Here is a 12827-nt window from a genome sequence, read left to right on the forward strand (position 1 = left end):
CATGACTATTTGTCTGTCTCAGTACAGCTGTGAAAAACGCAACTCAACAAGTTCATCTATGCCTTGTTTTATCAAGTAAGTAATAAATCTTTAGTGAAAAGCTCACAATGCTCCTCAAACTGTCACAACCTGGATTGTAAAAGGGAGCAAACTCCGCAGCCTCAAGGCTGATTTGCCATTCTCAATATTTCCTGACAAATGAAGAGCTGGAAACAAAGAACATTTCAGCACACCTGGAAATATTTATTTACTGTATTTGGCATTTAAAAAATACTTTGTAGATTCCTTTGGAAATTCAGATATTTTTATAAATGTCAGCTATAAAATCAATAAATAAAAACACACAGCAAATTTGCCACAATTCAGTAAGGCCTCATAACTATTTAATGTGAAGTCTTAACGTTATATTGAAGTCATTCAATTATCAAAAGCTAATAATTTAATAACCCTAAGAGTTGGACACAACTGAATTGATATCATCGTTATCATTTTTAAGTAACTGTTTAATAATGTCCAAACATTGTCTTAATACATCCCTTAATTTAAATAAGGCAAGTTTTAACTATTTTCTTAACTGTGATGTATTTTTAATTAGAATGAATTGCTTAATTCAATCACTGTAGTGAAAAAGTATGTTTCCAGTCCCCATTCAAGGTACCAGATTTAAAAGTTAAGTTGGACCTAACCAGAAACAAATCTAATCTATATTCATACCATGGAGAGCCCAGAAGTAGGAGCATTTTCTGTTTGGATACCCCAGCACACATCCCTAGATACTGACAGTAATAACAAAGCTACAGATAACTTAATTTCTATGACTGTTTTTTAATCTTATAATCTGTAAAAATGGCTAGCTAACATCTTAGCTAAGCAAATTCCATTACATATGTAATAAGCAGAATACCATTTTGTCTATCCTGAATCTATATTCCTAAACCTAAAAATAAAGCACTCTATTACATCTTTTCAAAATATAGCAACCAGTATTGTATGCTAGTTTCCACATGGAGATATACCATAATTGTTAGCAGGTTTGCATTTAATTCCTTTACTATCATGGAATTTGTTTTCCACCTTAGCTGCTGCACACTTGAACCAGAATTCAAGAAAACATTTTGAAGTTATCTATACAAGCTGTATCTTTAGAATGGGAGGGTGCGAATTTGAGGAATTAGAATTAGAATAACAAAGTTGGAAGGGATCTTGAAGGTTTTCTAGTCCAACCTCCTCCTCAGGCAGGAAGCTCTATACCATTTCAGACAATTGGTTGTCCAATCTCTTCTTAAAAACTTGAAGTGTTGGAGCATCCACAATTTTTGGAGGCAAGTTGTTTCACTGATTGTTCTAATTGTCAATAAATTTATCCTTAGTTCTAGGTTGCTTCTCTCCTTGATTAATATCCATCCATTGCTTTTTGTGCTGCCCTCAGGTGCTTTGGAGAATAGCTTGACTCCCTCTTCTTTGTGGCAACTCCTGAGACATTGGAACACTGCTATTATGTCACTCCTAGCAGATAATGCTTCAATCCAGGCCCCAGTCTAGGTGACAATAGCAATAGCACTTAGACTTATATATTGCTTTATAGTGCTTTACAGCTCTCTCTAAGCAGTTTAGAGAGTCAGCATATTGCCCCCAGCAATCTGGGTCTTCATGTTACCCACTTCGGATGGATGAAGGCTGAGTGAACCTTGAGCCTGGTGAGATTTGCAGTCAGCCGGCATTCAGCAGAAGTAGCCTGCAGTACTGCACTCTAACCACTCTGCCACCGCGGCTCACAATGCTGCCAATGTCCTGATCCAGTGTCTGGAGGCTGTGTGGGTCTGGATGTAGAACTTCAGACTGAAGCTCACTCTGACATACATGAATGGAGATGGTTATTTCCCTTGCCCCCATTCCAATACTGGGATTTTACATTCTTGGTCTTGGTTGGGTAGGGAAACACTATTCCATGCAAGACTGGTAGGAAGTCATAAATAAATATCCCAACATTAAATATGGTATAAATAATATGGTATTTAATATGGTATTAAGTATCAGAGTGCATATTTATGGCATACTTGTTTAAATGTACTTCTACTAAGTGAAAATATTATCATTTTATGTATTTGGTCATTTCGATAATATTGGAATTATTGTAATGTGTTCTGCTGAATGCTTCTTTAGAGTTGTCTGGTTGTCACAAAGTAAAAGCATTTAGAAAACAAATAAATAATTTTGCTTAAGGCAATGATGGGAGGTTTATGCTTCATTTATATTTATGTTTTTTTTTTCAAATATTAACATCAAAACACATGATAAAGAAACTTACAATTTCAAAAACTCTGGGGTACAATCAGAGACTGCAAAGTATCCATTCTCAGCCCTTATTCTTTAGATAAAGCAGCTAGTGCGTTAGACACTCAGTTTTCACTCAGAACTATACAATTGGTTAGCTACACATATCTTACTTCCTGTTGAGAAAAAATCATGGAGCTACACAGCTTCCTTTGTTCTAGTCCACCATTACAAATATAGGCCATAGACCTTCTTGGTGATGGCAAGAAAACCAGGAAATTTTAGTCTAGTGAATTTCTGTTTTTCTCATAAGTAGAGTCAGTTTTGCCTAGTGGTTAAGCATTGAGCTAAAAGCAGGATACTGTGAGTTCAAATTCCGCCTTAGGCATGAAAGCCATTTGGGTGAGTTTGGATCAATCACACACTCTTAGGCAACTCACAGGATTGTTGTGGGGAAAATAGGAGAAGGAAAGTGTGTTGGATATGTTTGCTGCCTTGAGCTATTGTAAAAATAATAAAAGTGGGATATACATACACATAAACGGATGCATGCATTCAGTGATGACTAAAGGGTGATCTCAGAAAGGTTGAATCTGGCAGTTTTTAAAAATGCAAATAAAAACTGGGACTGAATAAATTCAAAGTTTAAAGAAGGAATATAATTTCATTTGTAAGAAAAGTTTTTCTTTTTTTCTTCTCATCAGCAGCAAGTTAGGTTCAGTTTTATCTTTTGAAATATAATAAATCTATCTAATTCAAAACTTCAGAAGAGCAGGTGGAAGGATGGAAGAAACTTAATTGTAAAAAGACCATATGATTTGTATGCAGCAGATCAATGCTCAATTAAAACATGTCTTGGCTTCTGTTTTAAAATCATGAATTTTAATAAAAATTTAAATTCTCCACTGCCTGTAATCTTAACAAAGTCAAATGAACATAAGTCATTATTTGGCACAAAAGTAGTAACAAGAGCCACAACCAATGTTCCCTCTAATTTTTTTTCAGTGTGAGCGGAAAAGTATAGTTTCATGCCTGAGCACCTAAGAGAGCCACAGTTTGAACTGCTGTCACGTCTGCTGGACATTTGCGCAACATACCAAGCGTCAAGCGCCGATTGCTAGCGAGGTTTCAGCCTGATGAATGCCAGGCATGAAAAGTGCCACTCAAAGACTATACTTTTCCGCTCACCCTGAAAAAAAAAAAGGCTCTCTGCTCAGCTTTTAGATTGTTAGACTGGCTAGAGAGAGACATGGCACCAACAGGGTCCTGGGTCCTGGCATTTTGCAGGCAACCTGTCCTCTCACATTCCTTTGGAATGCAACCCATCACATGTGAATTAGATTTTGCCAATTATCCTATTAAAAGATAACGCTATTATTCTAAAATACGACTAACTCGATATTAAAAACTGTAAATATGTAATGCTGATAAATAATAGCAGTAATTGTTATTTAGTATGATTAAAATCAGTATTGATATATCAATATAATATCTATCGAAATTGACAATATACACTAAAATAACAATACAAATATATAATGTGGAATATAAATGTAATAAATATAATATATAAATGCAACATAAATGTAATAAAATAATTTATCATGAAACTCTCCCCCTTTAAAGTAGTAAGATCAATTAAATAGTCTAGCAAGTTTGGACAATATGCTATATGTTATGTTACTTAAGAATATATATACCTCAGAATCAGATACAACATCCACATCATTTCCAACTGAGTCAATAAAATCATATGCCATGCCAAAACTATTTTAAATAAAGATATGAAATTAATCAAGTATTGCATTTATTTTTCAAAATGAATGTACAATTTTTTTATTATTTAAGTTTTGTACCCTATATTTTCTAACTAACGTTAACTTTAAAAAGACGTTACATCAGACTACAATACAAGTAATTAAATGAAGACTAAAATAAGTGTTTTGGCATATTGAGCTTTTTATATTTCTTTCTTATATTGCTTCCTTAGTTGAGAACTTGCTCCTCAGCTTACTTACGCATTAACTGTTTGTTGCTTTTATGGTTTATTCATTCACTGCTCCATCTTCAGTTTTTTTCACAGGGGGCAGGGCTTCCTTCCTCCCTCCCTTCCTTCCTTCCCTCCCTCCCTCCCTCCCTCCACTCCTTTGGCCACCAATTTTGATCCAATTCTCTCTCTCTCTCTCTCTCTCTCTCTCTCTCTCTCTCTCTCTCTCTCTCTCTCTCTCTCACACACACACACACACACACACACACACACACACACACACACACACAGACGTTCTTTGGGGGGGGTTGAATTACTCCGCCACACTGCGCAAAGTCGGCTCAGCATGTGTTCAGCCCCCACTTACGCCGAATCAAATCCGTGGCCGGCGGGACCAGGGGGTTGCATTTCAAAGCCGCCAGTCCTCTTGCTTCTTCTCTTTCACCAGCAAAGCTCCCGCTGGCGCCTCCGCCCATGGCAGTGGTGCCTCTCCCTCCACGCGGAGCACCTGAGCTGGCTCCCGCGTTATCCCTCCCCCTTCCTCCTCTGCCGTGCTTTTGAGGCCGCGGGAGCTAGTAGGAAAGCGGCGGAGGTGGAGGCGGCGGCAGGGGTAACCCAGAGCCCAGCTGAGGTGCTCCGAGTGGAGTCAGCTGGGCTCTGGGCCTCAAAAGCACGGCAGAGGAGGAAGGGGGAGGGATAACGCGGGAGCCAGCTCAGGTGCTCCGCGTGGAGGGAGAGGCACCACTGCCATGGGCGGAGGCGCCAGCGGGAGCTTTGCCGGTGAAGGAGAAGAAGCAAGAGGACTGGCGGCTCATCAAAACAAGTCTGGGAAGGTCCTTTGCGGGCTGCCAGTTCTAGCCGCCTGCAAAGGACTTCCCCACGTTTGCTTTGGTAGAAATCTCTGCGCGGCTGTTAGAAACTGCTGCGCGGGGATTTCTTTCCATGTGCGCGGCCGCGCAGGCGCGCACCTTAGAGGGAACAGTGGCCACAACCATCACTTACCTTGTCTATCATATCTGGCCGGTTTGTAGCTGCCAAAACTGTCACATCCTTTAACTGTTCGATCCCATCCATTTCAGTCAACAACTGTGCCAAGACACGGTTCGTAACATTCACAGAACTTGAAGAACTAATAAAAAAGAAATCCACAGAAATTTATATTAAAGCATTTAATACTAGAAATCTGTAAATTCTGTTCACAACAATTTGTCTAATTGCCTAATTTCACAGACTGAAAGTTGCTGTGTTTCTGACCCACGAACTTACGAACTTACGTACAGACTCACTCGCACAATACCATCATCTTTTTTTAACACCTACGCAACCCTTCTCTTTCGTGTGTGGTATGTATGTGTATGTCTGTGTGTGAATGAATCCCACTTTCTTTTAAATTAGTTTAATCCCTATTTTATTATTATGTTGTTGTACTTTTTAACCTATTGTGGGGTATGCATGAGGTGAATGACTGTCTGGCGCACATGAGGGGATTGAGGGTGCGGCCCGGAGCCCCCTCCACTGAGTGCAATAGCAGAAGTGGATGGGGGCCCGGTTCCACCCCTCAACCTGGAGTGTCTGGTTTGAATGGCCTGCCGAGAGGAAAAGGGGCCTTGGAAGATAGAGGGGGGTCTGCGGGTATAGGAGTGGGCCGGAGCATTACGGTCATGACTGGGAGGGGCAGGTACGATGGGAGCTTCAGGGCTAGCCATTACCGGGGAAGGAGGGTCCACTACGTCACAGAGATCCCTCCTTCCGGCCCCGTTAGCTCCACTCCAGGACGAGATGGCGAGAGTTGCCAGGGCCCTGGTCTCAGGCTGCTGTTGCTAAATGCCAGGTCTGTGGTTCACAAAGCTCCCCTCGTCCGGGACCTAATATTAGACGAGGGGGCAGACCTGGCATGTATTACTGAAACCTGGCTGGGCCAGGAGGGAGGAGTCCCCCTTACTGAAATGTTCCCAGAAGGATTTCAGGTTCTCCATCAGCCACGACACCATGAGAAGGGGTGGGGGAGTGGCAGTCATCATCCGAAGGTCATTAGTTCCTCGTAGGATCCCTGCTCCGGAGCTTGTTGGGTGTGAGTCCCTGTTGGTGAAGTTGGACCTTGGGGGTCAAGTGGGCTTGTTGCTAACATACCTACCTCCCAACAGCGTTACAACAGCCCTCCCTGTGCTCCTCGAGTCAATAGCTGAGCTAGCAGTTGAGTTCCCCAGGCTTATTGTGCTCGGCGAACGCTCTGATGGGGCACAGGAGTTCATGGCTTCCATGACAAGCCATGGACTTGACCCAAGTAATTTGGGGTCCGACTCATACAGCGGGTCACACGCTTGACCTCGTATTTCTCTCAGAGCAGTGGAGACGTGATCTAGATTTGAAGGGCATTAAGACCTTGCCCTTGTCATGGTCTGATCACTTCCTACTGAGGCTTGACTTTCGGAAACCAATCCCCCACTGTAGGGAGGGGGAACCGATTAGGCGGTTCCACCCCAGGCACCTGATGGACCCTATGGGATTTCAGACGGCGCTTGGTGAAATACCTGACACTCTCGTCCACAGTCCGGCAGAGTCCTTAGTCGCTGCTTGGAATACAGCGGTGGCGGAGGCTCTAAACCGGATTGCGCCTTTACGGCCTCTCTGCGGTAGTGGATCCAGGAGGGCTCCTTGGTTCACCGAGGAACTCCGGGAGATGAAGCGCCAAAAGAGACGCCTAGAGCGACACTGGAGGGCCAGTAACTCTGAATCCAACCGAACACAATTAAGACCCTTTATTAGGACTTATCTAGTGGCGATACGGGCGGCAAAATATGCGCATTTTTCCGCTCTTATTGCATCCGCAGAATCGCGCCCAGCCACCCTGTTTAGAATAGCCCACTCCCTCTTGAAAGGGAGGGATGCGGACGACCCTTTACAGGGTAGAGCTGAGGAATTTGTCCAGTTTCTGTCGGATAAAATCGCTCGGATTCAGACGGACCTGGACTCCAATTGGACGGTACCAGCCGAGGTACCGGGGGAAGGTCTTGAGCAGATTTTATGGAGCGAGTTTCAACTTGTCGCTCCTGAGGAAGTGGACAAGGCCATGGGAGTGGTGAGTGCCTCCACCTGTATACTGGACCCGTGCCCCTCCTGGCTGGTCTCGACCAGCAGGGAGGTGACACGCGGCTGGCTCCAGACAATTATTAACACCTCTCTTCGGGAGGGATCCTTCCTGCACCCCCTAATGACCCAGCCATTTTGAACAACTATCGTCCAGTCTCCAACCTCCCTTTCGTAGGGAAGGTTGTTGAGAAGGTGGTGGCCTTTCAACTCCGACGGACCTTGGATGAAACTGATTATCTGGATCCCTTTCAGTCGGGTTTCAGGCCTGGTTATGGCACAGAAATACTTTGGTCGCGCTGATCAATGATCTCTGGCGAGCCAGGGATAGAGGTCATTCCTCTATCCTAGTGCTTCTTGACCTCTCAGCGGCCTTCGATATCATCGACCATGGTATCCTTCTGCGACGGTTGTGAGAGGTGGGAGTGGGAGGCACCGTTCTATGGTGGTTCTCCTCCTACCTCTTGGACAGGTCACAGTCAGTGTTGGTTGGAGGGCAGAGATCGACCCCTAGGCCCCTCAATTATGGGGTGTCGCAGGGCTCGGTCCTATCCCCCCTCCTATTTAACATCTACATGAAGCCGCTGGGTGAGATCATTCGCCGGCATGGGATTAAATACCACCAATACGCGGACGATACTCAACTGTATCTGCCCGCCCCGTGCGAACTTAGCGAAGGAGTAGAAGTGATGTGCCAGTGCCTGGAGGCTGTCAGGGTCTGGATGGGAGCGAACAAGCTTGCACTCAATCCCGACAAGACTGAGTGGCTATTGATGTTCCCTCCCAAGGTTGGTCCAGTTATTCCATCTCTTAGCCTGGAGGGTGAAATTATATGCCCCTCAGAGAGGGTTCACAATTGGGAGTCCTCCTGGATCCGCAGCTGACGTTAGAACACCATTTGTCGGCTGTGACCAGGGGGGCCTTTGCCCAGGTTCGCCTGGTGCACCAGTTGCGACCCTATCTGGACCGGGAGGCCCTTCGGATGGTCACTCACGCCCTCGTCACCTCAAGATTGGATTACTATAACGTGCTCTACATGGGGCTGCCCCTGAAGAGTGCTCGAAGACTGTAGTTGGTCCAGAATGCAGCCGCGCGAGCAATAATGGGTGTACCTAGATACACCCATGTTACACCTATCCTCCATGAGCTGCACTGGCTTCCCATTGGTCTCTGGACACGCTTCAAGGTGCTAGTCGTTACTTTTAAAGCCCTACATGGTTTAGGACCTGGCTACCTGAGAGACTGCCTCCTGCCATTTACCTCCCAAAGACCGATAAGACCACACAGACTGGGCCTCCTCCGGGTGCCATCGGCGGGTCAATGTCGGCTGGCGACCCCCCGGGGGAGGGCCTTCTCTGTTGCTGCCCTGGCCCTATGGAATGATCTCCTCGTAGAGATCTGGACCCTCACTACTCTTCCGGCCTTCCGTAAAGCCACTAAGGCCTGGCTGTTCCGGCAGGCCTGGGGCTGTTGATCAGCATCCAGCTCCATTTTAAGTGGTATGTATGTTGTGTAGTTTTAAAATAATTATATTTCTATTTTTAATTTTTATATTCCCTTGTTTCTCTGTAAGCCCCCCAGAGTCCCCTGGGAGTGGGCGGCATACAAATACCAATAAACTTCCAAACTGTGGAACAAAGATCCCAGTTATACACACACACACACACACACACACACACACACTTTGATGATGCTTGGATTCACTAACCTTTTTTCTCAAAACTTTATAACTCAAGGATAAAAATCCCGCCCCCCCAAATTATATCTTTCTAATCCACACCTGGATTAAGACCACACCAGGAATACTGCAACCAATTTTGGTCACCATACTACAAAAGCAATGTTGAGATTTTGAAAAAAGTTCAGAAAAGAGCAACTAAGATGATCAAAAGCCTGGAGACTAAAACATATGAAAAACGCCTGCAGGATTTGGATTTGGCTACTTTAAAGAAAAGAAGAATTAGGGGCAACATTATAGCAGTATTCCAGTATTTGAGGGACTGCCACAAAGAAGAGGGGATCAAATTATTCTACAAGGGACCAGAGGGCAGGACAAGAAATAATGGTTGGGAACTTATCAAAGAGAGAAGCAACCTAGAATTAAGTGAATTAATTCACTTCTAACAGTGAAGACAATTAACCAGTAGAAGAGTTTGCCTTCAGAAATCGTGGATGTTCCATCACTAGAGATTTTTAAGAAGAGACTAGACAGTCACTCATTTGAAATAGAATAGGTTCTTGTGCTTGAGCAGGGGGCTGGACTAGAAGACCTCCAAGGTCCCTTTCTGTTCTATTCTATTCCAAAAGACAAAATAAGAGAAAGTTTTTGCAGCAAAAATTGCTTTAGCACTGTTTTTCAAACATGTGATGCTACATCACAACACAGAAGTGTTTTGTTCAGCCTTTAACTTCAGCATTTTTTCAAAACTAAATGGCAGCGTACCAGGCATCTGAAAACTATGCTTCCTTACTGCCAAAAATGTTTCCCTGAATATCTACTTTGATTTTATTTTCAAACCCTGACATACCATGAAGACATAGTAGACAACCCTCTGGTTCCTTCAACTTCTGAAGTAGAAAACTATTATTTGTTTTAAAAATGTAATTGTTATTATCAAAATTGAGGACTAATTGTATGTATTCCAAAATATGCAAGGGCTGAAACTGGGGTGGAGTCATTTCAGTCCTTTAAAATCCCCAGTCAGTATGGCTGTAAATATTTCACAAACATCCCATATACTTCTGTGTGTACTTACCCATACCCCTCATATTTCTGACTAAAGTATCTGCAAACATTGTATAAAGAATGGCTTGTTTAAAGCCTCCTTATTGCAAAATAGTGAATTATAGTACACCTCTAAAGTTTCATTTGCCAGTTCACATTCCACAGATAAAAAAGCTAAGTGGTTTAGCTGTGCAGGAATGTCTGTAGTTTGCTTTCACCTTCCGGTATTGCTATAATAAAATGCTTTCAGTATTTTTCAGTCAACTACAGGTGAAACTCGAAAAATTAGAATATCGTGCAAAAGTTAATTTATTACAGTAACGCAACTTAAAAGGTGAAACTAATATATGAGATAAGACTCTTTACATGCAAAGCAAGATAGTTCAAGCTGTGGTTTGTCATAATTGTGATGATTATGGTGTGGAGCTCATGAAAACCCCAAATCCACCATCTCAGAAAATTAGAATATTACAGGCAATCAATAAAACAAGATTTGTACATAGAACAATATCAGACCTCTGAAAAGTATAAGCATGCATATGTACTCAGTACTTGGTTTGGGCCCCTTTTGCAGCAATTACTGCCTCAATGCAGTGTGGCATGGAAGCTATCAGCCTGTGGCACTGCTGAGGTGTTATGGAAGACCAGGATGCTTCAATAGCGGCCTTTTTTTTTGTTTGTTTTTGTTTTATTTATTTATAGGCCGCCCTTTTCCCTGAGGGGACTCAGGGCGGCTTACAATCAAAAAGGAAGGGGAGTGTAGGACAATACGAAAAAAGAAATGTGCACAAAGTAAATTAGACAATAAAACTCAACATTCACTCAGCATTCGGGAGGGGCGAAATAAGATTATCCCCAGGCCTGACGGGTTAGCCAGTTCTTGAGGGCTGTGCGGAAGGCCTGGACGGTGGTGAGGGTACGAATCTCCACGGGGAGATTGTTCCATAGTGTCGGAGCCGCAACAGAGAAGGCTCTCCTCCGAGTAGTCGCCAGTCGGCACTGACTGGCGGATGGAATACGGAGGAGGCCAACTCTATGCGATCTGATGGGACGCAGGGAGGTAATTGGCAGAAGGCGGTCTCTCAAATAGCCAGATCCACTACCATGGAGCGCTTTATAGGTGGTGAGTAGGACCTTGAAGTGCACCCGGAGACCAACAGGTAGCCAGTGCAGCTCACGGAGGATCGGTGTTATGTGGGCGAACCGTGGTGCGCCCACGATCACTCGCGCGGCCGCATTCTGGACTAGCTGTAGTCTTCGGATGCTCTTCAAGGGCAGCCCCATGTAGAGCACATTACAGTATTCCAGCCTAGAGATCACAAGGGCTCGAGTGACTGTTGTGAGGGCCTCCCGATTCAGGTAGGGCCGCAACTGGCGCACCAGGCGAACCTGGGCAAATGCCCCCCTGGTCACAGCTGAGAGATGGTGGTCAAAAGTTAGCTGTGAATCCAGGAGGACTCCCAAGTTGTGGGCCTTCAGTTCTTCTGCATTGTTCGGTCCCATGTCTCTCATCTTTCTCTTGGCAATGCCCCATAGATTCTCTATGGGGTTCAGGTGAGTTTGCTGGCCAGTCAAGCACAGTAATCCCACGGTCATTGAACCAGGTTTTGGTGCTTTTGGCAGTGTGGGCAGCTGGAAAATGAAGTCAGCATCCCCATAAATCTCATCTGCGGAAGGAAGCATGAAGTCCTCCAAAATCTCCTGGTAGACGGCTGTGTTGACCCTGGTCTTAATGAAGCACAGTGGTCCAAAGTCCTGTTGCTCAGTGGTCCAAAGTCCTCTTTTCTGATGAGAGCAACTTTTGCATCTCATTTGGAAACAAGGACCCAAAGTATGGAGGAAGAATGCAGAGGCCAATCAAGCACAGTAATCCCACGATCATTGAACCAGTCTTTGGTGCTTATATGCATGCTTATACTATTCAGAGGTCCGATATTGTTCTATATACAATCCTTGTTTTATTGATTGCATGTAATATTCTAATTTTCTGAGATGGTGGATTTGGGGTTTTCATGAGCTGTAAGCCATAATCATCACAATTACGACAAATCACAGCTTGAACTAGCTGATTTTGCATGTAATGAGTCTTATTTCATATATTAGTTTCACCTTTTAAGTTGCATTACTGAAATAAATGAACTTTTGCACGATATTCTAATTTTTTAAGTTTCACCTGTAGGTAAAATAAATATGCAAGACACTGATACTTCATTAAAAATTACAAAGTTTTATTATTATTTATTATCTTTTAATAATAGAAATAGGAATATTAATACACTTTTCCAAAAATAAATTTTAGGTGCCAGATTTCACAGGAAATATTTTGAGAAAGAAAAAATTGATACATTTAATGGAGAAGACTATGTACATTTGGGTCCTGGTTTCTACTTTCCTTGGATTAAATGCCCAATTATTGTGGTATTCCACCTACCCCAAACTTTGCTGCCTGCACAACTAATTCTAGAAATGGCCGTACGAACCCGTGGTTATATGACATAAAGTAAAATTGCCAAGTCAAGCTCAACTCCTAATGACCTCATATAGTTTCTGGCCAACAATACTGAAATATTTGTGGAATGTTCTTAATTATTGTGATTTGCTTTTCTTTTTTCTTCCTTGTTTAGCTACACTCCTGGTGATCTCCTATTTACATACAAGAATACATATATTTGCTAGTCTAGAACAGCAATTCAGTTTTCTATTTTGTTCAAACATTTCTCATAAATACTGTTTCTCACTGGCACCAGCAAATCT

The 12827-nt window shown here is 43.2% G+C and overlaps 1 protein-coding gene across 4 annotated transcripts in view; it reads right to left on the bottom strand.

Moving 5' to 3' along the window:
* The window catches only part of AFG2A (AAA ATPase AFG2A), a 138967-nt gene that overhangs the window by 81206 nt on the left and 44934 nt on the right, over positions 1-12827 (bottom strand). For all 4 annotated transcript variants that reach the window (XR_001313175.2, XM_014059792.2, XM_014059793.2 and 1 more), the window contains exon 14: positions 5264-5390. Coding sequence is in view for 3 of the 4 variants with exons in the window: in XM_014059792.2 (XP_013915267.2) it covers positions 5264-5390 (127 nt within the window). In the remaining variant the exon portion in view is untranslated. The remainder of the gene's footprint in view (positions 1-5263; positions 5391-12827) is intronic.

The sequence above is a fragment of the Thamnophis sirtalis genome, unplaced genomic scaffold, assembly GCF_051295495.1.
Source record: "Thamnophis sirtalis isolate CommonGarterSnake01/CBP01778 unplaced genomic scaffold, rThaSir2_p1.2 scaffold_10, whole genome shotgun sequence".
NCBI classification, from domain to species: domain Eukaryota; kingdom Metazoa; phylum Chordata; class Lepidosauria; order Squamata; family Natricidae; genus Thamnophis; species Thamnophis sirtalis.